This window comes from Theropithecus gelada, chromosome 7a (genome assembly GCF_003255815.1).
Source record: "Theropithecus gelada isolate Dixy chromosome 7a, Tgel_1.0, whole genome shotgun sequence".
Lineage (NCBI taxonomy): Eukaryota > Metazoa > Chordata > Mammalia > Primates > Cercopithecidae > Theropithecus > Theropithecus gelada.
Genome location: NC_037674.1, coordinates 15,420,994 through 15,442,679, shown reverse-complemented (window position 1 = coordinate 15,442,679; position 21,686 = coordinate 15,420,994). Strand labels below are relative to the sequence as shown.

Genomic DNA, 21,686 nt, shown 5'->3' with positions numbered 1-21,686 from the left:
CAGGCGGGAGGGAGCTTTCCCCTGAGGCTGGGATCCCATAGGGACCCGCACCCTGCACCCTGCACCCACTGGACGCATCAGCCTCATCAAAAAACTCCCCGCCTCCTTCCCCCCTCCCTTTCTGGACGCGCAGCAATTATTCTGCCCATTCCCGTGAAAAAGAAGACAAAAGTTACTTTGGCGCCCCCTCTCCGACACCTAATAGAGGATTCAGGGACTCTCTGGCGCTTCCAGAGCCTGTATTAGGGACAGAATCCGCGCTGGCGACGGCGCTCCAACTGCGCTTCTGGCGACGGTCGGAATTTTGCTCGGTCCCTTGCAGTGTTTCCAAGGGAAGGTTCGTACATTCGTGACCGTCCCTGGCAGCTGCCCAGCCCGGGACTTGGCGCTTCACTCGCCATTGGCCAGTCCTCGGCGTGACGCGCAGGGGGGCGGGGCCTCATCAGCTGTTTGCGGGATGCCCCGAGCGGGCGTATTTTGGAAACAATACCGCACCGTGCGGAGTGGCCTCCTCCCGCCCCGGCCCGCGCCCGCTATCGCCGCCGCCCCTGCCTGCGCCTCCCGCCTCCTGCCGCAGCCCGGTGAGCGCCCGGGTGGCGGCCGGGGTCCGGGCGGAGTTGGATCGCAGCTCCCTGGGGAAGTGGGGAGTGGAGTCGCGCTGCGCATGGGGGCCCGGGAAGGGTTTGGGCTGCGGGCGTCTGGGGTGACCATGAAGAACTGGCGCCCTGGGGTGAGAGAACGGGGTGCAGAACCCACAGCTGGGTGCGCTGCTCCAAGAGGGAACTTGGGGGTAGCATTTGGGACTCGAAGGAGTTGGGTCCAGGTAGGCAGGAGAACCTGGGGTGCACTGCTGAGCAGACCTGGGCGCCCGAGAACGGCCCAGCCTCTGGGTCTGACTTTGGGGTAGAACAGGAATTGTGGGGCATCCTGCCTCCCTGCGGAGTCTGAAAGCTTCTCTCCTTAACAGCTGGGCTTTTTCCCTCCTTCCCAATCGAGTCTGGGCGTCAAGCCCCCGAGTGCTCGTCACGCTGGACCCTGGCGCGGAGCCCTGGCATCACGACTCGGAGGCTGAGACTCTCTCCTGGAGTCACCCAGGTCTGGGTGTGTGTGTGTGTGTGTGTGTGTGTGTGTGTGTGCGCGCGCGCGCGCCTAGTCACTCGAGGCTCTGGGTGTCTGGCTACTGCCTTCTCCTAAGAGGAGGAGGAGTCTAAGTTCAGCATCCCTCTTCCAGCCCTTAGGGGCTGAGATGGCTGCAGCGGGGCTTGAGTTCCTTTGCTAGGAATAAAGCATCCCCTGGCCCTGTTCTCAGTGACCTCCTCCCGCCACTCTGGACATCACCTCTTAAGCTCAGGAGAAAAGGGAGGAAAGGGTTTCTTCACCCTCCCTTAGTTTACCCTTGACCTTGCCCAGCACCCCTCCAGAGGCGCCCACCTACAAGCAAGCCACCTACAGTTTGTGGAGCCTGAGAGGGGTCCCCGGGGCTTGCAGAGCCACACCTTCTGGCTGCACCTCCCCCACTGTCCAGTCTAGGCAAGGGTTGAACTTTGGGGCTTTGCTGGGAGGGGGAGGGGAAGGTGATAGGCTTCAAAGGAAAAACCAAGACAATGACCCCTGCTTGTGATTGGCTTTGAGGGCCCCTTCTTAGGTCGGGATTGCCAGCCTGAGAAGAGGAGGCTGGAGAGCTGGAGGGGAGCCCCTGCCAGGTGACTGGCAGGACAGCACTTGGTCCTTTCATCAGGAAATTTTGTTTCCTGTTGTTAATAAGCTGGAGTGCACCCCCTACCCCCCTCCACACACACACACACACACACACACACACACACACACACTTGGGAAACACTGTCCAAAGAACACCACGTGCCATCCTAGCAGGCATCTCTTCACTCTCCAGGGAAGAGGACAGAGACAGGACCATAGACAGCTCAGGGACAGGGATGGGATGGGACAAGGGAGGGCCCAAGCAAGCACCTCACAGAGAGCTTGCGTTTGGCAAAGGCAGGATTGTGAATTGAACTGAGATTGTTTTAGCTACTTCCCCAATCCATGGACCATTTGGCATATTCTTCAATGGCAAGAGACTGGGGGACAGAACCCCCAGGAATCTCCAGTTGAGTCTGACAAGAATGAAATTCATCCCTTTATCCGTAGCTGTTCAGGTGGTGGCTGCTTCTGGCTGCTGCTGCAGAGGCCCTAAGGGGCTCCTGGCATGTGTAGGGAGCTGGGTTGGAAGCTTAAGATGCTGAGTAGCTCCAAGCTCAGACTTCCAAGAGCCATCAGGTGGAGCAAGAGGAACTTCTTTATCACCAAGAAACTCATATCAATAACCTGAGTAGTATAGGCAGTGAGTGAGGTCATAGGGAGAGGGCTGAATTTCACTTCCTTCTGTAAGACCAGTTGTACCAGTCTCAGGTTCAGAGCTGGCAGGAGCGGGAGGCTGTGGAAACAAGGATTTGAAATCGTGGAGACTAGTGAGGAGACTTAGTTGGGAGAGGCTGAACCTACCCTCCGGGCCAATCTTTGGTGGGCAGACAGCTCACCTCTGCTCAAAGAGAGCTGAGATGGCAGCTGCAATGACTAGCTTGGGTCTTTATCCCCTCTCCCAGGACACACTCTTACCACACTGCAGAGCCTGTTTGTTGTGTTGTGCAAGCAAGGGGTGGAGATTAGAGTAGATGGGCAGCAGGGCGGGGCTTAGAGGTTTGGAGGGAACCTGGCTGCCCTAGGATTGCTGGCTTTTGTTGTTGCTGCTGAGCCTGGAGCTCAGCTCAGACTGAGATAAGAGTTTCCTTGGGACAATGACTGTGTGTGTGTGTGTGTGAGTGTGTGTGTACAAGTGCGTGTGTGTGGTGAGCACTGTATGTATAGCCCATCACAGCACCCTTGACAGCAACTTAACAGAGGCTAGTCTTCTTTGTATTTTCTCAGGTACCCTGCATGCATATAGCTGCTGATTCTACTCCTGCTATCGCTCACAACCCTGAGTCAAACTTTGTGCCCGGCCTAGGTCAGAAAACGTGATCAGGAAAAAGGGTGGTTCCAGGCGGGCCCAGGGAAGAGGTGTGGAGAGCCCCTGAACATGTAGGCAGCACACACTTTGGGAGTGAGTGTCACCCTTGGCAGTGCTTTATTACCAGGGTTGTATGTCATCAGTATGTGGCCCGGCCACCTCAAATAAGAAGGGGGAGCACGGAAGAAAGAAGGGGAGGGGAGTCCTTCCAGGTGTGGCCCTGGTGGGGCAGCAGCCCACATGACTGCATTGCCCCCTCACAGGAGAGATGGAGCCATCTCGGTGTGTGGAGGAGCTGGAGGATGATGTGTTCCAGCCGGAGGACGGGGAGCCGGGGGCCCAACCCGGGAGCTCGCTCTCTGCCGATCTGTTTGCCCAGAGCCTACTTGACTGCCCCCTCAGCCGACTTCAGCTCTTCCCTCTCACCCACTGCTGTGGCCCTGGCCTTCGACCCACCAGCCAGGAAGACAAGGCCACCCAGACCCTCGGCCCAGCCTCCCCCAGCCAAGGTGTCATGCTGCCTTGTGGGGTAACTGAGGAACCCCAGCGACTCTTTTACGGTGAGTGCTCTCAGCCTCAAGACTCCTCCCACAGATACTGGGGGAAAAGAGGGGCTTTCCCTCCCCAAACCTGCCCTTTGCTGTTTCCTTCCCCAGAGTGATCCGCGGCGCTGTTGATTCCTTGACTTCCACCTGCTGCCTCTCGGCTTGTTATTCCTCCTCACCTGTGCCTCAGGCCCCCCAGAGGGCAAATTGTCCCCTCCTGGAGGGATCCTTGTGTCCATGGTATCTCCTTTTACATCCTGTGCCCCTTGAGTGGCCAGGTCTTTAGTGTCCTAGCAGTGACTTGCCTACTAGGAAGTGGCTCCTCTTGCCCTGGAGAAGGCTGGGGGATCTGTGACCGGCTGTTGACAATGAAGGGGGAAAACCCAGCCGGTTCTGGGAGGGAGGGTTCCCAAAGGCAGAAGGTGGCCCCCAGTTGTCACTTGGGACTTTCTGTGCGTGAAAGGGAAACTGGAGAAAGAGGTTGGGCCGGCCTGGGCCCAATGCCAGCAGAGGGGATGCTTCCAAGGCTAAGACAAGACCCCTTCATTTGTGGGCTTAAATAGTTTGTTTTGTGAGAAATATGCCCTCCTCTGGCAAAAGGGCAGGTTAGACGGTCTATTTTCTTCTATTAGCACTGCAGCTTATGGAGGGAGGGTAAAGGCTAGGAGGCTGGCTTACTGTGTCTGACGAGCAGATTGAGGAGACACTGCAGTCAATCCCAGAGGGAACTGCCCCTTAGGGCAGTTCTGGCAAAGCGCTTCTGGCGGGCGTCTGAGAAGCTGGATGAGGCGGGCAGGCGGGGAAGAGGGAAAGGAGCGAGGAGGCCGGCGGACTGGCGCCCCTAGCGGTGGCTCTAACGCGTGCACTCGGTGAGTGTGGAGCGCTGGTCTAGAGGTCTTGCCTGGGGCTGTCTCCAGAGAGGAACTTGGCAGCTCCGTGCGTCTCAGGAGTTTTCCCTGCCTCGTTTTTGTGCTGCTGCCCAGGAGCTTCGGGAGACTAGCCTTTCTCTGCTTCACTAAAAAAGTGGAGACACTTTTTGATTTTTTCTTTCTCTGCCCCTTCCTTTGCTCAACCCAGAAACTGGAGAGCTACCTCCAGTGCTTTTCCAGAGAAGAGCTTCAACCTGCTACTACGTGAATAACCAACTGTGGTTAAGGGTGGCTTGATAAATAAGGACGGAAGGGGTCATGTTCGCCTGCACACATTACCACCTGCCCTTTGTCATGGCACTGTCGGTGAATGGAGAAGCGAAGGGGAGGCTGGGGCCACTCTCTCTGTTCCCACTTCTGTTCTGCAACTTCTGTGCACTTGGGCAGCAGGCTGTCCAAGCCTGGCAGAGTGCCCTGATAGAGGCAGGCTGGTTCCTATCCTTTCTCATATGAGGATTGACCCTCAGCCTCCGGTCTTGGCCAGGTCAGGCAGGCGTGGGGAGGCCGGAGCAGTTGTGGAGAATGCTGAGATGTGGGTCCTCTATCTTTGCAGGCAATGCTGGCTACCGGCTTCCTCTCCCTGCCAGTTTCCCGGCAGTCTTGCCCATCGGGGAGCAGCCCCCCGAAGGGCAGTGGCAACATCGAGCAGAGGTACAGATTGCCCGAAAGCTTCAGTGCATTGCAGACCAGTTCCACCGGCTCCATGTGCAGCAAGTAGGCACGGGGGTGTAGGGGAGGAGGGTTGAGTCTGCTGGGGCTTGGGGGCCAGGGCCTGCCTGTCTCCTCTTGTCAGCAACTCTGTCTCTGCCAGACCTCAAAGATATGGTCCCAGAGTTTTGGTTCTTGCGGTTGCCCTGGGCAGGATGGGCCCAACTGGATGAGCATCTTGCCCTCATCTCTGAGCTCCACATTGGTAAACTGCCCACTCTCAACTCATGTTCCATAAGAGCCCTCTGGGGAGAGGCTGCAGTCCCTCCCTGGGAATGGGATGGCTTTCTGCAGCCCTGCTTGACAGCCTGTCTCTTCTTATGGCTGTGGCCCGGGGGTTGCCCCTCACAGACCTAACAGGAAGATTTTCAGGGTGCTGCAGTGAAACCGGGCAGTTGGGGGGTGCCTGGCTAAGGTACAGTGGGAAACGGGTAACCAGGCCAAGGGATGGGGCCTGAGTGGGGGAAAGTGGTGGAACCGGTTGAAACCTGACACTTTCCAGCTGGGGAGGCCGCTCCTCACTGTCTCTGTCTGGGAACCAGGGTCTGGGACTCCAGAGTGTACCTCGGAGAGGCTCCCCAGACCGGCGGCCAGCCGGGCGCTCAGCCGGCAGCCTGGCACCAGCCCCGCCAGGGCGGAGCATCGCGTGTCAGCCGAGCATGTGGCAGAGTCCATCAACAAAGGCGGCGGCTGGCAGGCTCGTGCTGGAGGAGCCCTCTGTGCCATGGACTGGAGGCTGCCCTCCCTGCTCCAGCAGCCGCTGTCTGGGCTGGGCCCCAGGCACTTAACCCTTCCTCTTCAGGCTGGCTTTCTGGATGGCTGCCAAGGCTGGGAGAGGAGCCTGAGGCTGCATCCGTGCTGGTACAGCCCAAGCTGAAGCACAGGCATGCCACCTGGAAGCGAACACATTCTGTACTTCTGGGACTGTGTCCCCAGCCCAGCTGGCTCTGTATGTGCGTATGTGTGTCTGACTGTCAGGAAATCAAGGGAATACATAGCTTGACCATGACTGGGCAGACTCTGAGGTGAGATGGGTAGCTGCAGGTGGCCGGAGGAGAGCTATTGGTAATAGTAGGTTGACTTAAGTGTCAAACCACTGCCAGTGCCAGGGGAAGAGGAATTGACCTTGGGTTTCCTAAGAACAGGCCATTGCAGGTGAGATATGGTTAGTGCCCTCTGCCAAGGAGTTCTGAGGACAGTTTGGGGCTAGGCCTGGGCCTGGTAAGTCCTCCCAGTCCCTTAGTTATCAGGAAGGGAGGGTGGCCCTATGCTTAGATAATAGACTTACGCTCCAGTTCTTATTCTCTCCTTTGATTATTTGGTGGAAACTTGGCTTAGAGTTTCCCCTTCAGTCCATGTGTGGACTCGCTCTGATTCTTATTTTCAGTTTCTTGGCCTCCTTCCTGCCCATTCACTCCACCCTGGTTGTACAGGCCTATGGCTGAGCCCAGCTCACAGCTTCCAGTTCTGGTACTGGAAAGGATGGGAGGACACAGTGGCTGTGGCTCTCCTAGACTCATCTAGAGGGCTACATGGAAGGCAGCTTGCTTCATTTGCAAAAATCTGATCTCTCTCACCAGTTATTCCCCAGAATATTCCCCCATCCACTGGTGAGCCTCTATAGGCTTGGGAACAGGCTGGGAGCCCTCCCTGGCACAGGACTAGGATACAGTCCTGGGGACCCTCCTAACTTGGTCCTGAACAGGAGGAGGAGGAGGCCCTTCTCCGAAGGTCTGGCCTTGCTTTTTTTTTTTTTTTTTTTTGAGGCAGAATTTGACTCTTTCGCCCAGGCTGGAGTAAAGTGGCATGATTTCGGCTCACTGCAACCTCCACCCCCCTGGTTCAAGCGATTCTCCTGCCTCAGCCTCCCGAGTAGCTGGGATGATAGGCGCCCACCACCACGCACAGCTAATTTTTGTACTTTTAGTGAAGATGGGATTTCGCCATGTCAGCCAGGCTGGTCTGGAACTCCTGACCTCAGATGATCCACCTGTCTTGGCCTCTCGAAGTGCTGGGACTACAGGCATGAGCCACTGTGCCCAGCCTTGCCTTGCTTTTTGCTGGTCGGCATCACTTCTCCCAGTTCAGAGCTGCCTCTTTGAGGGCACAGGTTAGTTTTAGACAAGGTGCTGTGCTTTTAGCTACAGCCATCCAAGATGGGGAGAAGGAGAACTGGAGGAGAGCTTCATGAGAGTCTCCTCTGCCTCACACTTCACTCCACACTGGCTCCCAAGTTCCCTATACCCCTACCCTCCTGCCAGCTACTTACTTCTTCTTACTCCACACTGGCTCCCATGTTCCTATAGCCCTACCCTCCTGCCAGCTACCTACTTCTTCTCACTTACTACTTACTTCTTACTTCCATACCCCTACCTTCCTGCCAGCTACCTACTTCTTACTTCCTACTTACTTACCTACTCTTCTTACTTACTTACTTATACCCCTACCCTTCTTGCCAGCTACCTACTTCTTCATCTTACTTACTTCTTACTTGCTACCTACTTCTTTACTTACTTGAGTAAAGCTACAATTCATTGCAAGGGTAGGAGGCTGGCCAGTGAGCCCTTTCTAGCTCAAAGAGCTGATTTTCCCAAATTTTCCAGTACAAAGAGCCAGGCTTTTTGTCTTCTCCTTGAGCTGTTCTCCCCAGAGTCTTCTTGCTTTTAACCCCCTCCTCCCCACTGACCCTGCTTATAGACCTTCACCAGGAACTCATCCTGCAGGAAGGGCTAGGGCTGGGGGAGGGGGCTTCAGACAGGTGGAACACTGGTACTCCTGGAACGTTTCAGTGGCTGGTTTTAAGAAGTGAGTCATTTTCCAAACTTGATTCTTATATAAACTACAGTCTAAGATTTCATATCTAGAAAGTACTGTTGTTACTCCTCCATTCTTATCCTTTATCTTCTTTCCCTATTCCCTTCTCTCACTTTTGCGGGCAGAGAAACTGAGGCAGTGGGAAGGAGGTTGTTTAGGATTTAGTTTCTAGGCTTTGGGTTCAGAGTCACAAAGTCCAAGTTTGAATACCAGCCTTGCCACCTACTAGTTTTCGGGAAGTCACTTGACTTCACTGAGCCTATTTCCTCTTCTATGAATTAGTGCTAATACCACAGAATTTTACTGTGATAATTGAGAAAATACCTATGAGAGTTCGGGACACCTAATAGATGTTCTTTAATGCCTGTTTCCTTCTTTGTGTTTATGATCCTGATCACCCCCCATGTTTGTTCTTGTTGGTTCACAATTCATTTCCCACTCCACCTGGCGGGGGACTCCCTGAGTAGAGCTGCTTCCCCTGAACTTCCCTCCACCTGCCTGGTCCAGAGGAATTAGTGTCCAGACTGATCATTTGTGGACCTTGGCCTTATCGATTTCTCTTCAGGGAATGACAGTCGTTCCCCATCATTGCGGGCTGGATTGAGACAGCCAAGGGAGGCAACCCAATAGGCAGATGGGGCTTGAGGAGGCCTGACCATCACCTTTCCCTACATCTGGGATAGTGTCCTGGGGCCAGACAGTGGTCACTGGTCCATAGCTCTGTGGAGAGTGTGAACTCCCCCTTTTTGTCCCTGGTTACAGACCTGAGTTATTTGGGTTTTTTTGCATCAGAACAATCTTCTCCCTTGGAGGTATGGAGCAGAGGGAGGGGGCGTGGTGATGCGATGAAATGGAATTATGGCCAATTGAGTGTATCAGCCTGGCTCCAGATGCAACAGGTTCCAAGTTTCCCTCGGTGTCATTTCACGCAAGCCATCTGCGCTTTCCGCACATTTCCCGAGAGCCTTGCTAGGTGGAAGACTAGCCTGGTTACCCAAGTTATCAGTTCAGGGTGGCTCTTCCAGACCCACAGGCAAAACACTGGAGGCAGAAGGTCAGAGTCAGCAGGGTGCTCCGCCTCAGCTCTGTGTCTCCAAAGCAGCAAGAGAGTTGGAGGCAGAGTGAGTGGAGGTGAAAGCCTTTCCCAACCTCACCGCACATCCCACCTTCCTTTGGCTGGGGCAGGAGTGAAGGTTCCCCTGTTTGCTCTTCTGTAAGCTGACACACTGTGGCAGGGACCCCCGATGGTCTGCTGATAATGACTTATCTTGAGGGTGGTGCTGTGTTGCTTCTGTGTCCAGCTTCTGTGCGAAAGAGCGTGGTACAGATGTACTTCCTCCCTGAGCCCGTGGGCTGCCCTGGTCAGAAGGTCTGAACCCCAGCTTTCCTGTCCTTGTGCCATGGCCTCCTTCAGCATGAGCCTAAGGAGGGACAGGAAGTGGTATCCCCTCCCCTTGGGAGAGTCTCTTCTGTCCCAGTGGCCCATCATGACATTTGTGGGGGTATTTCTGGGCAATGTTAAGAAGCCAAGAATCCTCAAAAACAGTAGTTACTGTAGACAGTCGAATGAGTAAAGCTACAGGAGGGTTGGAATTCTTCATGTTGGAAATGGCTTTTTCACTTGGATCAGGAGTGGCTCCATTCAGAAAAGCCGGGTTTGGAAATTCCCTGAATAGTAATTAGACTTTTTGGCAAATGAAATCTGAGAAAACTTTCAGCCACTCGGTTGAAACCATCTTTAGCTGTAATGTCACAAAAATGATCCTAGACTTGTAGGCAGATCTGTGTTCAAATCCCAGCTGTGCCACTTATAAGTTGTGTGTCCGTGGGCAAATCATTTAATCTCTCCAAGCCTTGATTTCTAATACTTACCTTGCAGAGTTGATGTGAAAGGCCTTTAGGAGTTGTGATACAAATAACTTGTTAAGTCAGGGACACTTGAGTACTTTTAGAAATATGTTAAAAGATGACTTTAGGATTTTGTTTGTACCTGACTTTGTAATTTGGAGAGCTCTTTTGGAAGTTGTACCCAAGTTGGTGTTTGCATGGTTTATTAACTAGCAGCTTCTCTGCCTAGCAGACTGGATTCTTTGTTCAGGGAGCCCCTGACTGCTTCCTGACACTGGGATTCTCTCGTTATTAGTGGTTTTCTGGAACTCAAGCTGGCTAACTAGGTTGCTCAGGGTCTAGATGGGACAGCCCCGGGCAGGGGCCCCAGAGGTTTGCTATAGAGTGAGAAGGGTCCCTAGGAAGCCAGCCTCTGTCCCAGGAGTGGGAGGCCCACCTAGGACGGTGTCAGGGGAAGAATGAGGCTGGGGGAGGGCCTGCGGAGAGCCAGAGTGCGTGAGAGCCAGCGCCAGGGCTGGGGGCCCTGTGTTTGCTCTGTGGCTGGCTCTGTTTATATCGCTCGCTATATTTAGCTTCTGAGTCATCAGCGTGGCAGACTGGAGGCTGAGTTCCCCACACACTCTGCACCTGACTGCTCTCTCTTCCAGGAGAAGGGCTCGTAGTTCCGGAGCGTTCATCCCCTCCCCACCAAGGCAGGCCATGGGATGGAAACTGGCTTTTTTTTTTTTTTTGGAAAGTGGGTGATGGGAGGAGGGGAGTAAGGGAGACACAAAGAAAGAAGGTTAAAGAAAAATATCTGGTCTGCCTTTTGATCCGTATCTGGCAGCCAAGAGGTCCTGTTCCATGACCAGAGCACAATCAGTCAGTGTGTGAAGGAGAGGGTTCCAGCCTTCCTCCTTGCCTGGTTTGCCTTGACCTGGTCCTGGACAGGACATGAACAGTCAGCTGAAAAGACCCCAAGTTGAGAGTCAGAACCTGGGGTTATTTTGCATAGCATAATACACACAACAGGCTTGTCCCCCCCAACCCCCTCCCTCTCCCTTCTTTAACCAGGGCACACACCGTCATGCCCTCCTGAGCTCTGCAGAAGTTGCCCAGTAGTTTGATGGAGCTGTTCTCAGCTGGAGGGAAACTAAGGGTCTCGGTAGTTCCTTCCTCTAGGCTGTGGAGGTGCAAAACAAGGGTCTGGGGACATGGGTGGTACAGCACAGCTCTGTCCCCCACCCGTACCCCTCAACCCCCAGTGGCTGAAGCCAGTGTCTGCCAGTTGTGTTAGAGGAAGCCTTGCCATCTTCCACTGAGAGCTGGCTGGCTTCAGACTGCTCTTGTCCTTAGAGCATCTATGGGCGCGGCCATGGTGGCTTCACCGTCCTGTTAACACTGCTGGCTGGGCTGAGGAAGCTCTTGGCAAGGAGCCTTTTTTTCCTTTTCCATTTTGCCACATTGCTTGCTCCTCGGGCCTCTGGGTCAGAAGCAGTCTGAGGCAGTGGGCCCACTGGTCCCAAGGGTTGCCCTCTGGGTTTCAGAATCCTTGGCTTAGCCTGGCAGCCTAGAATCGTGAGCCCCATGGCCTGTGGCTGCGGTGGCCAGTCTCAAAGCAGAAGTCAGGGATCTCCAAGGGGCTTCATGAGTCCGCTGGGAAGACGGTGCTCCCCAGGCAGGCCCTGTTGCACAGCATGTTGAGAGAAGTGCTCTGCAAAGCCAGTGGGTCCCAGGTTTTCCTTGTGCTCCCCAGGGAAGAAGGAGCCTGCTCATTGCTGCCCCCAGGCCCAGTGCTTCGTGTATATTTTTCTCATGTCATCACCACAGCAACCTTGTACTTTTAGACGCCATTGTCCCTGTGTTGTAGGAAACTGAGGCTCAGAGAAGTGAGGTAACATGCTGAAGTCACACTATAGTTTGCTGAGCTAGGCGCCATACAGATTTGATGGATTCTGGAACCATGGTCCAACCGCCCTATACCTGCTACCCAGCAATCACATTCCAGAAAACAACGGTACAAGGGAGCACGCATTTGCTGCCTCAACCCGCTCTGCCTCATGTGATACTTAGCTCTGTGTTCTTGCTCTTCTCCCCATTATATTGTAAAACAATTGAGAACCAAGTTTATATTTTAGTCATCTTTGTATCCACATAACTCTTAGCTCAGTTGGGTGCTTGGTAGCTCAGTTAGGTGCTTGGTAGCTCAGTTGGGTGCTTGGTAGTTCAGTTAGGTGCTTGGTAGCTCAGTTGGGTGCTTGGTAGCTCAGTTGGTGCTTGGTAGCTCAGTTAGGTGCTTGGTGGCTCAGTTGGTGCTTGGTAGCTCAGTTAGGTGCTTGGTGGCTCAGTTAGGTGCTTGGTGGCTCAGCTGGGTGCTTGGTAGCTCAGCTCGGTGCTTGGTAGCTCAATTGGGTGCTTGGTAGCTCAGTTAGGTGCTTCGTAGCTCAGTTGGGTGCTTGGTAGTTCAGTTAGGTGCTTGGTAGCTCAGTTGGGTGCTTCGTAGCTCAGTTGGTGCTTGGTAGCTCAGTTAGGTGCTTGGTAGCTCAGTTGGTGCTTGGTAGCTCAGTTAGGTGCTTGGTGGCTCAGTTAGGTGCTTGGTGGCTCAGCTGGGTGCTTGGTAGCTCAGCTGGGTGCTTGGTAGCTCAGCTCGGTGCTTGGTAGCTCAATTGGGTGCTTGGTAGCTCAATTGGGTGCTTCGTAGCTCAGTTAGGTGCTTGGTAGCTCAGTTGGGTGCTTGGTAGCTCAGTTAGGTGCTTGGTAGCTCAATTAGGTGCTTGGTGGCTCAGTTGGGTGCTTGATTAAAATGTGCTGATTTCAACAGAAAACATCTTCCTAGCTTCTTTCAAGTGGAATTTTCCAAAAGTCTCTCTTATCTCAATGTTCCTGTTCTCAACTGCAAGGATCTTTCCTTCAGCCCTGGCCTGAGTAGGTTTCGAGAATGACAGGGAAAAGGGAAGAGGGAGGAAAACTTCGCATCGTAGACTGTGTACCTTCCCCTTGAGTATAGACAATTCTGCATTTTGAAGAGATGGAGTGTGCTTTCAGATCATGGTCTGAAGTTGTAATTTCAGACCAGTTTTAGCTTTATTTCTGTTTGATCTTCAGTTAGCTCTGCCTCTGAAAGGTTTATTTTTTTCTGGTCTACAGCATCCTTACTAAATAGTTAATGATCTGGAAACAATGTCTTTAAATATACTAGGGGAGCAGATCAGTGATTTGCTTTGAAAAGGTAATACAATTTTCATAATGCGAATAAACACACTGCAAAATTTTAGTGAAGGAACATAGCTTTGGAGTCAGAAGTCAGAGCCTCAAATAACACCCCTCCCAACTAACTTGGGATGACTTTTCTGAGCCATTGTTTCCGTGGCTCTAGAATGGGTTGATAATACCTGCTCTTCCTATTGTGAGGATCACATGAGAAGAAAGGAAAGTGCTCGGTTCTATATCTCAGATATTATAAGTTGCTCTCTGTTTGGTAAATTTGCATTTTGTGAGTTAGGTTCTTTTAGAGCTGCACACGGCTTTGCTTTGCTTCTTCCTCTGATGCTTGGGGGTGACTTAGCTCTAGCTGGAGCATCTGGAACACTGGTGACACACAAAGCCCCCAGAGGGTGTGAATTGGATCTGAAAGGGGGAGAGGCAGAGGGAGATTCTTATCCAGGGAGCGTAGGGAACATGCTTTGTGCTTAGGGCAGAGGCTGTGTGGGATGAAACAGAGTTTGATTTATGTAGTCCAACCTTGTCAGACACCACAGCCAGCTCTTTAGAGGGAAAAAAAAAAAAAAAAGGAGGCCTTTTACTAGTTGGGCCTCTCCCCAGGTGAGAGGCTGATACTATCACAGAAAGTACATCTTTAGACCTGGCCAGACATCAGTTGTTGCTGGCCTCTGACAAGTGGGTTATCTTTCAGGGCTGACTCCTCTGTAGTCGGTCCAGCGTGCCCTTGTTGAGTGCCTACTGTATGCCTTCCATGTTCCCCATTATACAGGATGAGCAGCTGTGCATTCAGGCATAAGGTGTTGCACACAGTAGGGATGGAAACATTTGTCAGCTGACTGCCTTCATCCCCTGACCACGGCAAGAAAATGAGACTGGGCCAAAGAAGGCGCACGGAGCTCTGACGCCTGGCTGCGCTCTCTTCACTGAAGAGAACACTGTGATCTACCATGTTAGGACGCCTGCCCTGGGGGCGTTGACCTCTGTTCATTCCCTCCATGCCTTGGCCCTGGCTTCTAAATCATGTGAGTCTGAGGGCTCTAGGGTGAGCTTCTGCTCCCCTGTATCCCTTGGGTCACCCCGACTGTGTATTCTGGGAACCCCCATTCTGTGAGGGGTGCCCTAGCTGAGTCTAGGAGAGCAGGCCTAGTTCTGCGGGTCTGCCCTCGTTGATCTCAGATTGTGCACCGGGTGCTGTGCCAGGTGCCTGAGGGGCAGAGGCCAAGTGCACTCATTCCTGGTTCCCCTTCCTTGTCCCCTTCTCCTCCATACCCTCCTGTGGAAGGACCCACCTTCTCTGGTGTTTTGGTGTCTTTGTGTTCTTAGTCCTGTTCGGTGAAGGCCGACTTCCTTCCTCCTCACCGTCTCTCCCACTGGCCTCCCTTCAAGCCCTTTTGCTTTCCTTTCTAGTCAGGCCCTTTTGTTAAACTTTTAGGAAAGATTTTATTTATTGTTGTATTTTGTAATCAGGGCATTCTTTGATTCTCTTGGTTTCCTCATGGAAAAGGGTCTTGTGAGGGCTGCCCTGAGGCAGGAGAAGGCCAAAGGGAGCCTGTGTGGTATCTGCTTATAGTCAAGAGAGGGCTCCTGGGCCCATGGGTGGTTCCCAGGCCCTACACCCGGCTGACAGAATTCAGTTGTTGGAGCTCTGAGTTATAATCCTGAAGGTAGTTGTGGATGACAAACTCCTTAGGGTTGGAGAGCACCTCTGTGGTTTCCAAAAGGCTGTGGCCTGGCTGCCACAGAACCACCTGGGCAGGATTGACCTTTGGCTTGGCCAATGGATAAGACATTACTTTGGTGGGAAGAGATCGAAAGGCACTGGAGAGAACACCAACACGTGAAGTGTTTTCTTCTAGGCTGTTGGATCATGAGTGACTTTATTTCCTCCTCTGTAATGTCTTGTATTTTCCAATATTTCTACAATTAACATGTATTGCTTGTATGATTAAAATACACAATAAATGATTTCTGATCTCTAAAATGTCACCCAGGGAGCTTTTTCAGTACACAGATTCCTGGGACCCTTCCATGAAATTCTGACCCGGTGGGTCTGGGAGAGGCCTGGAGACTGTACTTACAACAGCACCTCAGCTGGCTTAGTGACACAGTTGGGTTTATAAACCGTTGATCTAGTACAATACCTGCATTTTCCTTATAAGCCAAGAGGGAACTCATGAGCAGGTTGATGGGAGATCCACCCCTAAAGCCAGGTCCTCTGATTCTTTGTCCCTGGGGATCCATACACCATAGAGCCTTCCTTGCCAATTCATGAGCCCTAAGGACTGTCACACACAGAGGCAGGGAAACTAGATGCTTCCCAAGGGCCGGCCATGTACCCTGCTTCCTGTGCCTAGGCCTGCCTGGGTCCCCTGCAGGACCTCAGTCTTCCTGTCTGAAAGCACTCTCTGGCCCACAGCTGCTTCTCAGTCCCCCAGCACTCCCAGATGATGGAGTCTGTGCCTCATCTTCAGAGATCTCAAGTTGCCCGGGCAGTAGATGGCCTCCATTAGTGGAATTTGGGAGAAACTGAAACATACAGAGATGGGAATCGCCCCAGCCCCAAATCATAGAATTCTCACCTGCTTTCCTTGGCCATTGAGCTGTTTTGAGATGATTTAGTGAAGGGGAGGCTAGAGGGTCTGCTTTGTATAAAGAAAGGTAGTGGCACTGTGAGCACAGTGATGATGGGAAGGGACATCGCTCTAGGGCCAGATGGCCTAGGTTTAGTCCAGTCCCTGCCACTTAAACTAGCTGTGTGGTAGCTACGTAATGGGCATGATAATGTGCCTCAAAAATCACCTGGGGAATCTTCCGATGTGGGGTCTGCGTTTCCAGGCCGCTCTCTGATGATGCCGAGGCTGCTAGTCCATGGACCACCCTTTGAGAAGCAAGGATGCAGAACACACAGAACAGAGCCTGGCTCCTCCCCACCCCCCGCTGCCACCCTACCCCACGTTACTATGATGGTGATGATTGTTCTTGCCACCAGTCTTCTCAGACAAGCACCTGAGGAGCTCTGGAATTCCAGCAGACTGGCCTCTGCAGGGCTGAGTCTGCTCCTGGATTCTCCTCTTGTTCGGCCACATGACCTCTGCACCTGTCTCGGGCAGCAGCTGGGGAGGGGAGGAGAGGGGGTCTTTGGCCCAGCTGCCGCAGGCCCGAGGCTTCGGGTTTGCAGCTGAGTCCATTTTCACGCTGTTTTACTCTAACCAGATTTTGTTAAGCCGGGTGTGTTTCCTCTTTTTACTCATCTTTGTTTACAAAACACGAGGAAGCCATCCATCTCCCCACCCGCTGTCTGCCAGGCCTCTTCTGTGGCACGCCCGATTTCCCTTCCCCTCCAAGCAGGAGCTGTGCCTCCAGTTTGCTGGCTTGTTTTCCAGGCTCTTCCACGGGGGAAGGAGGAATGCCGTTGCCATGGACCGGGCATTCTGTGTTCACCTGGGTTGTCAGGCCCGAGGCCAGCTGCCTGGATGCCTCTTTTTTTGTGGCCTAGGGCAGCATGAAGGGGAAGCCGGCAACCTGCATGGTGGCCCTGGGAGAGGTCAGGGAGGCCGGGGCTGGACGGAACCTGGAAGCTCTGGGAGTCCAGGCAACCTGGGTCCCCTTTCCAGCGGTGCCACTGGCTTCTTCTCTCCTCTACCCATCTGACCGGAGTAGTTGCCTGGTGGGGGCTGGTGCTGTGGTTGAAGACAGTTTAAGAGAGGGCTCCAGCTCCCCCAGACACCTCATGTAAACTTGCTTGCTGACGGGGCCACTGAAGTAATCCAAGTCCAGCCCGTGCTGGCTCCTTTCTGCACACTAGGTTTTTATTCCCCTGTCCACTGAGAACCCTGTGGAGAGGCCCCCGCCCAGTCCTCCTGCCCTGGCAGACAAAGAGAGAACAAAGACCGCCTCTTCCAGCACCCGTCAGTTTCTCCTCCCCGCCCCCCGCCCCGCCCGGGCCTCTCCCGGGAAATGGTACCTGCGTGGGCAGGGCACCAGCCCCAATCTGGTGAGCCACTGACCCCTGAACTTTGCCCCTAGCTTCCCAGCCTGACAGTAGGACCTGGGATAACCTCCAGAGCATAGTATATATTCTTTGTTTTTGTTTTGTTTTCAAGTATGTTCTTGCTTAACGTTTAATTGGCTCCAGTCAGTAGGAGAGCGCTCCAAGAGGGATTATTTATGGCTTACTGTCAAGAGCATCTATAAAAAGGGCAGCACCGAGCTGGAGATGCTGGAGAGGGAGAGCGGGCGGGCGCACAAGAGTGTGTGTGTGTGTGTGTGTGAGTCTGTGTGTGTGCGTGTTTGCACTGGATGAAATCAGATTTTTGCTGCCTCAGCAGTGTGGTTTAAATTGAAGATTAACCCTTTGACCTTCACAGTGTCAAATCACTTGCAGATGGAGGCCCCCCCTTCCCCCTTGCTCTCTATGTTACTTTGGAGTCGGGGGAGAGAGGGGGGCACTTCTTCTCTTTCTGAAGCCAGTTTGTTGTTCATGCAGCTGAGGTTTGAGGGGCTCGGGAGCCAATCTGATTAAAAGCAGCACTTGGCTAAACTCTGGAAAATCCTGCAAGCAGGGGAAAAAGCTTAATCCTCTTGTGCATAGTGCATATAGAGCCTAGTCTTTTCTTTTTAATGTTAAAACTGCAATTGTTTTTGGAGAACTCTACTATCTCCTCCACATGGCAGTGTCTCTTTCGCCTCCCCCTCTCCCTGCTGTGAGCTGTACTGATAGGATTAAAGTGCCAGCCGTGAGACTTGGAGATCTGAACTTTTATTGGAAATGAGAGGGAGTCGTCTGAGGTTGTGTGTGGGAGTTATGTTGGTCTTTTTTTTTCTCCCTTCAGCACCAGCAGAACCGAAATCGCGTGTGGTGGCAGATCCTCCTCTTCCTGCACAATCTTGCTTTGAATGGAGAAGAGAACAGGAACGGGGCGGGCCCTAGGTGAGGCTGGGCTGCCCTCTTCACATGGGGCACCAGGAACACCGTCAGGAAGGACATCGGGCAGGACTGACACTGTGTCTTGTGAAGTTGTTTTTTTGTGGTTATTTTGCGTTTTAATTTTTTTACATTTCTCCCTGTGTGTACATACAACATACTGAAGTGGGACCTTCTTTCTCTGTCAGGCCCCTGACCTGGAATGGGGCCGTTGTCAAACCCTGTTGAAGGGGAGGCTGATGTGTCTGTGATGGTGAGAATTCCCAAGGCCTCTGACAAGTAGATTCTTCGACTGAGGAATCTACCGGTTGTCGAAGATGATCCGTTAGTGATGTTCTCTGGGAAGTGGACTGTGGTTTTTCCAGAGGAACTCAGTTAAGAAATCGAGTGGATTAGACTCCCAGTTCCACCACACTTTTGAGCCTTCCACTGTGGATGGGGACCATGATCCTGATGGGCACATTGCCTTAACCCAGCAGGGCCTCGGCCAGGGGCTTTCCACTTGAGGATAGCAGCTTCACTAGGCTGGCCGGCCAGCTGCCCATCTGTCTGGTTGTCACTTGCCCCAGCCAGTACCTGCTCCAAGGGCTCAAGGATTCCTGGCCAGCTCCTGTCAGACCTCAGGGAGGGTTGGGTTTCTCTAAGGACCCCTCACACATGTCGCAAAATGAACCAGACTTCTGGCTAGGCCTCAAAACTGACTTGGTCCGCCTTGGAGGCCCCAGGATTGGTCCTGAGGTACAGAGCCTCTGCCACCACTGGCGGCCTGGGACCAGCTGGGTGTCAGCCACGGATGAGCTGAATAGCCAGTCAGCGTGCTGCTGCCGGCAGCCTGTGCCTTCGTTGGCTCTTCTTTCAAAAGACCCCACCGACAGACCGCATTCCACCCCCAGCATCAGCACCGAGGGACATCAGGGGGCAGGTTTGCAGTGGGGCTGGAAAATGTGGTGGCCGCTCCACCGTAAGAATCAGCCCTAGAGGACCCCAGACCCTTTGGTTTCCTTGGAAACAACATACCTCTTCCCCCTCATCCCCAATCATTTTTCACACCTAGGGGGATACAGAAGAAGCCAGGACAGTGGCTTTGCCAGCTGAGAAGTGACTTTTAGAGTCACAGATAATGATTAGAGTGGGGAACCGTCAAAGCTGGGTACACACTTCCTGTCTTCCTCCAGCTTCCAGCTAGGCCGGAAGGGCCTGCTCTGGAAGCAGCAGGATCACAGCTGCCTCTACATGTCTTCCCTTCTCTCCCTGCTGCGGCACTTATGGAGAGGATCTAAAGCAGCCGGTGTGGCAGCTCCAATAGCAGGCGCAGGGAATCTGTTAACCAGACGCTGGAAACTAAATTATAACTTTTGCATCTATGAGAAAAGACAACATTGGTGCTAACAGTGAAGTAAGGCCCAAAGAAAAGATGGCTTCCCTGGACAAAGAAGACCTCAGGGCTACCCAAGGACATAGGAAGAGTCCAGAGCAGACTCTCAAATCTGAGCAAGCCCAAGCTCTTCCAGTTCTGAAGAGAGGAGGTCTTCAGTACTATTGAAGGAGACGTTGATCTTCTGGATGTACAGTTGTGCAGGTTGTTCACTGCACAAGGGCACCTGCAGAGAGAGCTAATGGAGGCTGGAATTCAGCTTGTGTTCTGCTCACTAAGCTGTGTGCCCTGGTGTGGGGCTACTTCTCCCAAGAAGAAGGGGTGCCTTTCCTGATTTGCACAAAGGTGCCATATGGGCTCACAGCACCCTGGAGGAGAAGGGCCTCAAACTGTGCGTGTAAGCCTTTGTTTTGTTCTGCGCAGATATTCTGGAGATATTATTACCTCTTCTTGTTCAGAATTCTATTCTCAGGGTGTGTACCATGATTTGTCTGCTAAGAAGACGGGTTCCTGCTATGCAGAGAAGGAGCCGGGGACCAGCGTGAGGCCTGGCTCGGGGACACACTGGCCATTGTGGAATTCGGCCTTCCCTGTGGGTCTCCGTACCATTTTATGATGTGTATGGGACATATGTTGTTCTCCCCTGCCTGGATCAAGGTGGTGACAGGCAGGCTGCTGCCGTATGCTTCAGTGGCACACACCAAAAAACCGGGGTTATTTTTTTTTTTTATTTTTATTTTTTGAGACGGAGTCTCGCTGTGTCACCCAGGCTGGAGTGCAGTGGCGCGATCTCGGCTCACTGCAAGCTCCGCCTCCCGGGTTTACGCCATTCTCCTGCCTCAGCCTCCCGAGAAGCTGGGACTACAGGCGCCCGCCAGCACGCCTGGCTAGTTTTTTGTATTTTTAGTAGAGACGGGGTTTCACGGTGTTAGCCAGGATGGTCTCGATCTCCTGACCTCGTGATCCACCCGCCTCGGCCTCCCAAAGTGCTGGGATTACAGGCTTGAGCCACCGCGCCCGGCCAAAACCGGGGTTATTTACAGCAGCCACTGTTCACCCCTCTTGGCAGACTCTCCACCTGAGCTCAGTGAGAGAGAAAACGATTTAGATCTTGGTGCTAAGGCAAGGCTATCAGCTTCAGAGACCTTGCTGGGCCCAGGCTGGGTGCCCCGTGGCCTGAGAACTGAGCCCTGACTTTGACAAACCCACCTCAACATCAAGCCTGGGACAGGTGGAAGGTGGTCTGACTGCACTGTCTCCATATTATGCAAAGCCAGGGCAAAATTTACACCCCTCACTTTTCCCTCTCCCTTCTTCCCCACCAAAAAAAACACAAAAAACCCAGGAGGTAGCTGGCAGAGTAGCTGTCAGGAAGGAGAAAGGTTCTTTCTGGCTGGTTGTTTTTAATTGGCTTAGTGATCTAGACTGGCCCCTTCCTCCTCTGCCTGTTGAGTTGGCCTAAACATTCCTCAAGTCTAGCCTCAGGAGACCTGCCCCTCCCCCCCACCTCCACCCCCTCAGACTCCATCCTCCACCCCCAGGAGCCTGGCTGTCTCTAGCGAGGGGTGGAGAATCAGATTTAGAGGGAGGGAGAGTCTGACCTGGATCCTGACCTGTAACCAGCTGAAGACGGTGGAGGCTTTGTGGCTTGCTGAGGGTGGGGGTTGGGAGAGGGCCTGGAAAGCTCCCTCCTCGTGGAAGAAATGCCTGGGAGGCAGGGAAGCCTGATATTCGGGGTCAAAACAGTCCTACCAATTCACGGCCCCAAAGCAGGGGTTTCTAGAAGCTGGTGGACAGATCTGGTGAGGGAACTCCCCAGGCCAGACGTCGGACTCCTGCAGTGAGGGTGGAGGACTCAGCCTGGCCTCTGCCTGGCCTGTTTCAAAGGCTGGGCCACTGGAGCGCTGCTCCCTGGCAGCCTCCTCTTGCTCAGTCCGAGGTGGAAAAAGATCACCTCCCAGTGGCCTCCCTCAGCCCCCGGGAGCAGGTCTGTGTTCAAAGCTATGTGGCAGGCTTGTTTCAAGGGCCAGAGGGGCCCAGCTGCCCCGTCTCTGCCTCTGGCAGCCCAGCCCCAATGGCCGCAGGTGGCTCCTGCCTGGGGGTTGTTCGGGACAGTTCTGCCAGGGCCTCCCAGGAAGAGTGCTGTGGAGCCACTGTGACTGTCCTGGACAGCAGGGAGCTCCGCAGTGAGTGCTTCTCTGTGAGGGACTTGATGGGGAGGTGGGGTAGGGAGAAGGGAAGTGGAAGAAGCCGGAAGACTGGTCACCATGGCTCTACAGGCCTTCTGCAAATCAGTGCTGGCCTGGCCTGGAGACAGCTCTCTGTGTGAAGGTGA

The 21,686-nt window shown here is 53.5% G+C and overlaps 1 protein-coding gene across 6 annotated transcripts; it reads left to right on the top strand.

Moving 5' to 3' along the window:
- Positions 1-322: 322 nt before the first annotated feature.
- On the top strand, positions 323-20,066 carry BMF (Bcl2 modifying factor). 6 transcript variants are annotated; one of them, XM_025390390.1, is made up of 6 exons: positions 329-581; positions 968-1,095; positions 2,926-3,004; positions 3,271-3,567; positions 5,035-5,195; positions 17,885-18,086. In XM_025390390.1, exons 1-6 carry the CDS (start codon positions 458-460, stop codon positions 17,984-17,986), a joined length of 891 nt encoding a protein of 296 aa, XP_025246175.1. In that variant the 5' UTR covers positions 329-457; the 3' UTR covers positions 17,987-18,086. The 6 variants fall into 6 exon arrangements, with proteins under 6 accessions (XP_025246179.1, XP_025246175.1, XP_025246180.1 ...); XM_025390394.1 differs by lacking the exons at positions 2,926-3,004; positions 5,035-5,195 and having other exon boundaries at positions 323-581; positions 17,885-20,066; XM_025390395.1 differs by lacking the exons at positions 2,926-3,004; positions 5,035-5,195 and having other exon boundaries at positions 468-581; positions 997-1,095; positions 17,885-20,066.
- The last annotated feature ends 1,620 nt before the right edge of the window (positions 20,067-21,686 follow it).

Bases quoted from the DNA above. Each gene is read 5' to 3' on its own strand.
- BMF (XM_025390390.1), top strand. From the start codon at position 458: ATGCCCCGAGCGGGCGTATTTTGGAAACAATACCGCACCGTGCGGAGT. The intron at 3,005-3,270 runs GTCAGAAAACGT...GCCCCCTCACAG, and splicing joins AAACTTTGTGCCCGGCCTAG to GAGAGATGGAGCCATCTCGG. The intron at 5,196-17,884 runs GTAGGCACGGGG...TTCTCCCTTCAG, and splicing joins ACCGGCTCCATGTGCAGCAA to CACCAGCAGAACCGAAATCG.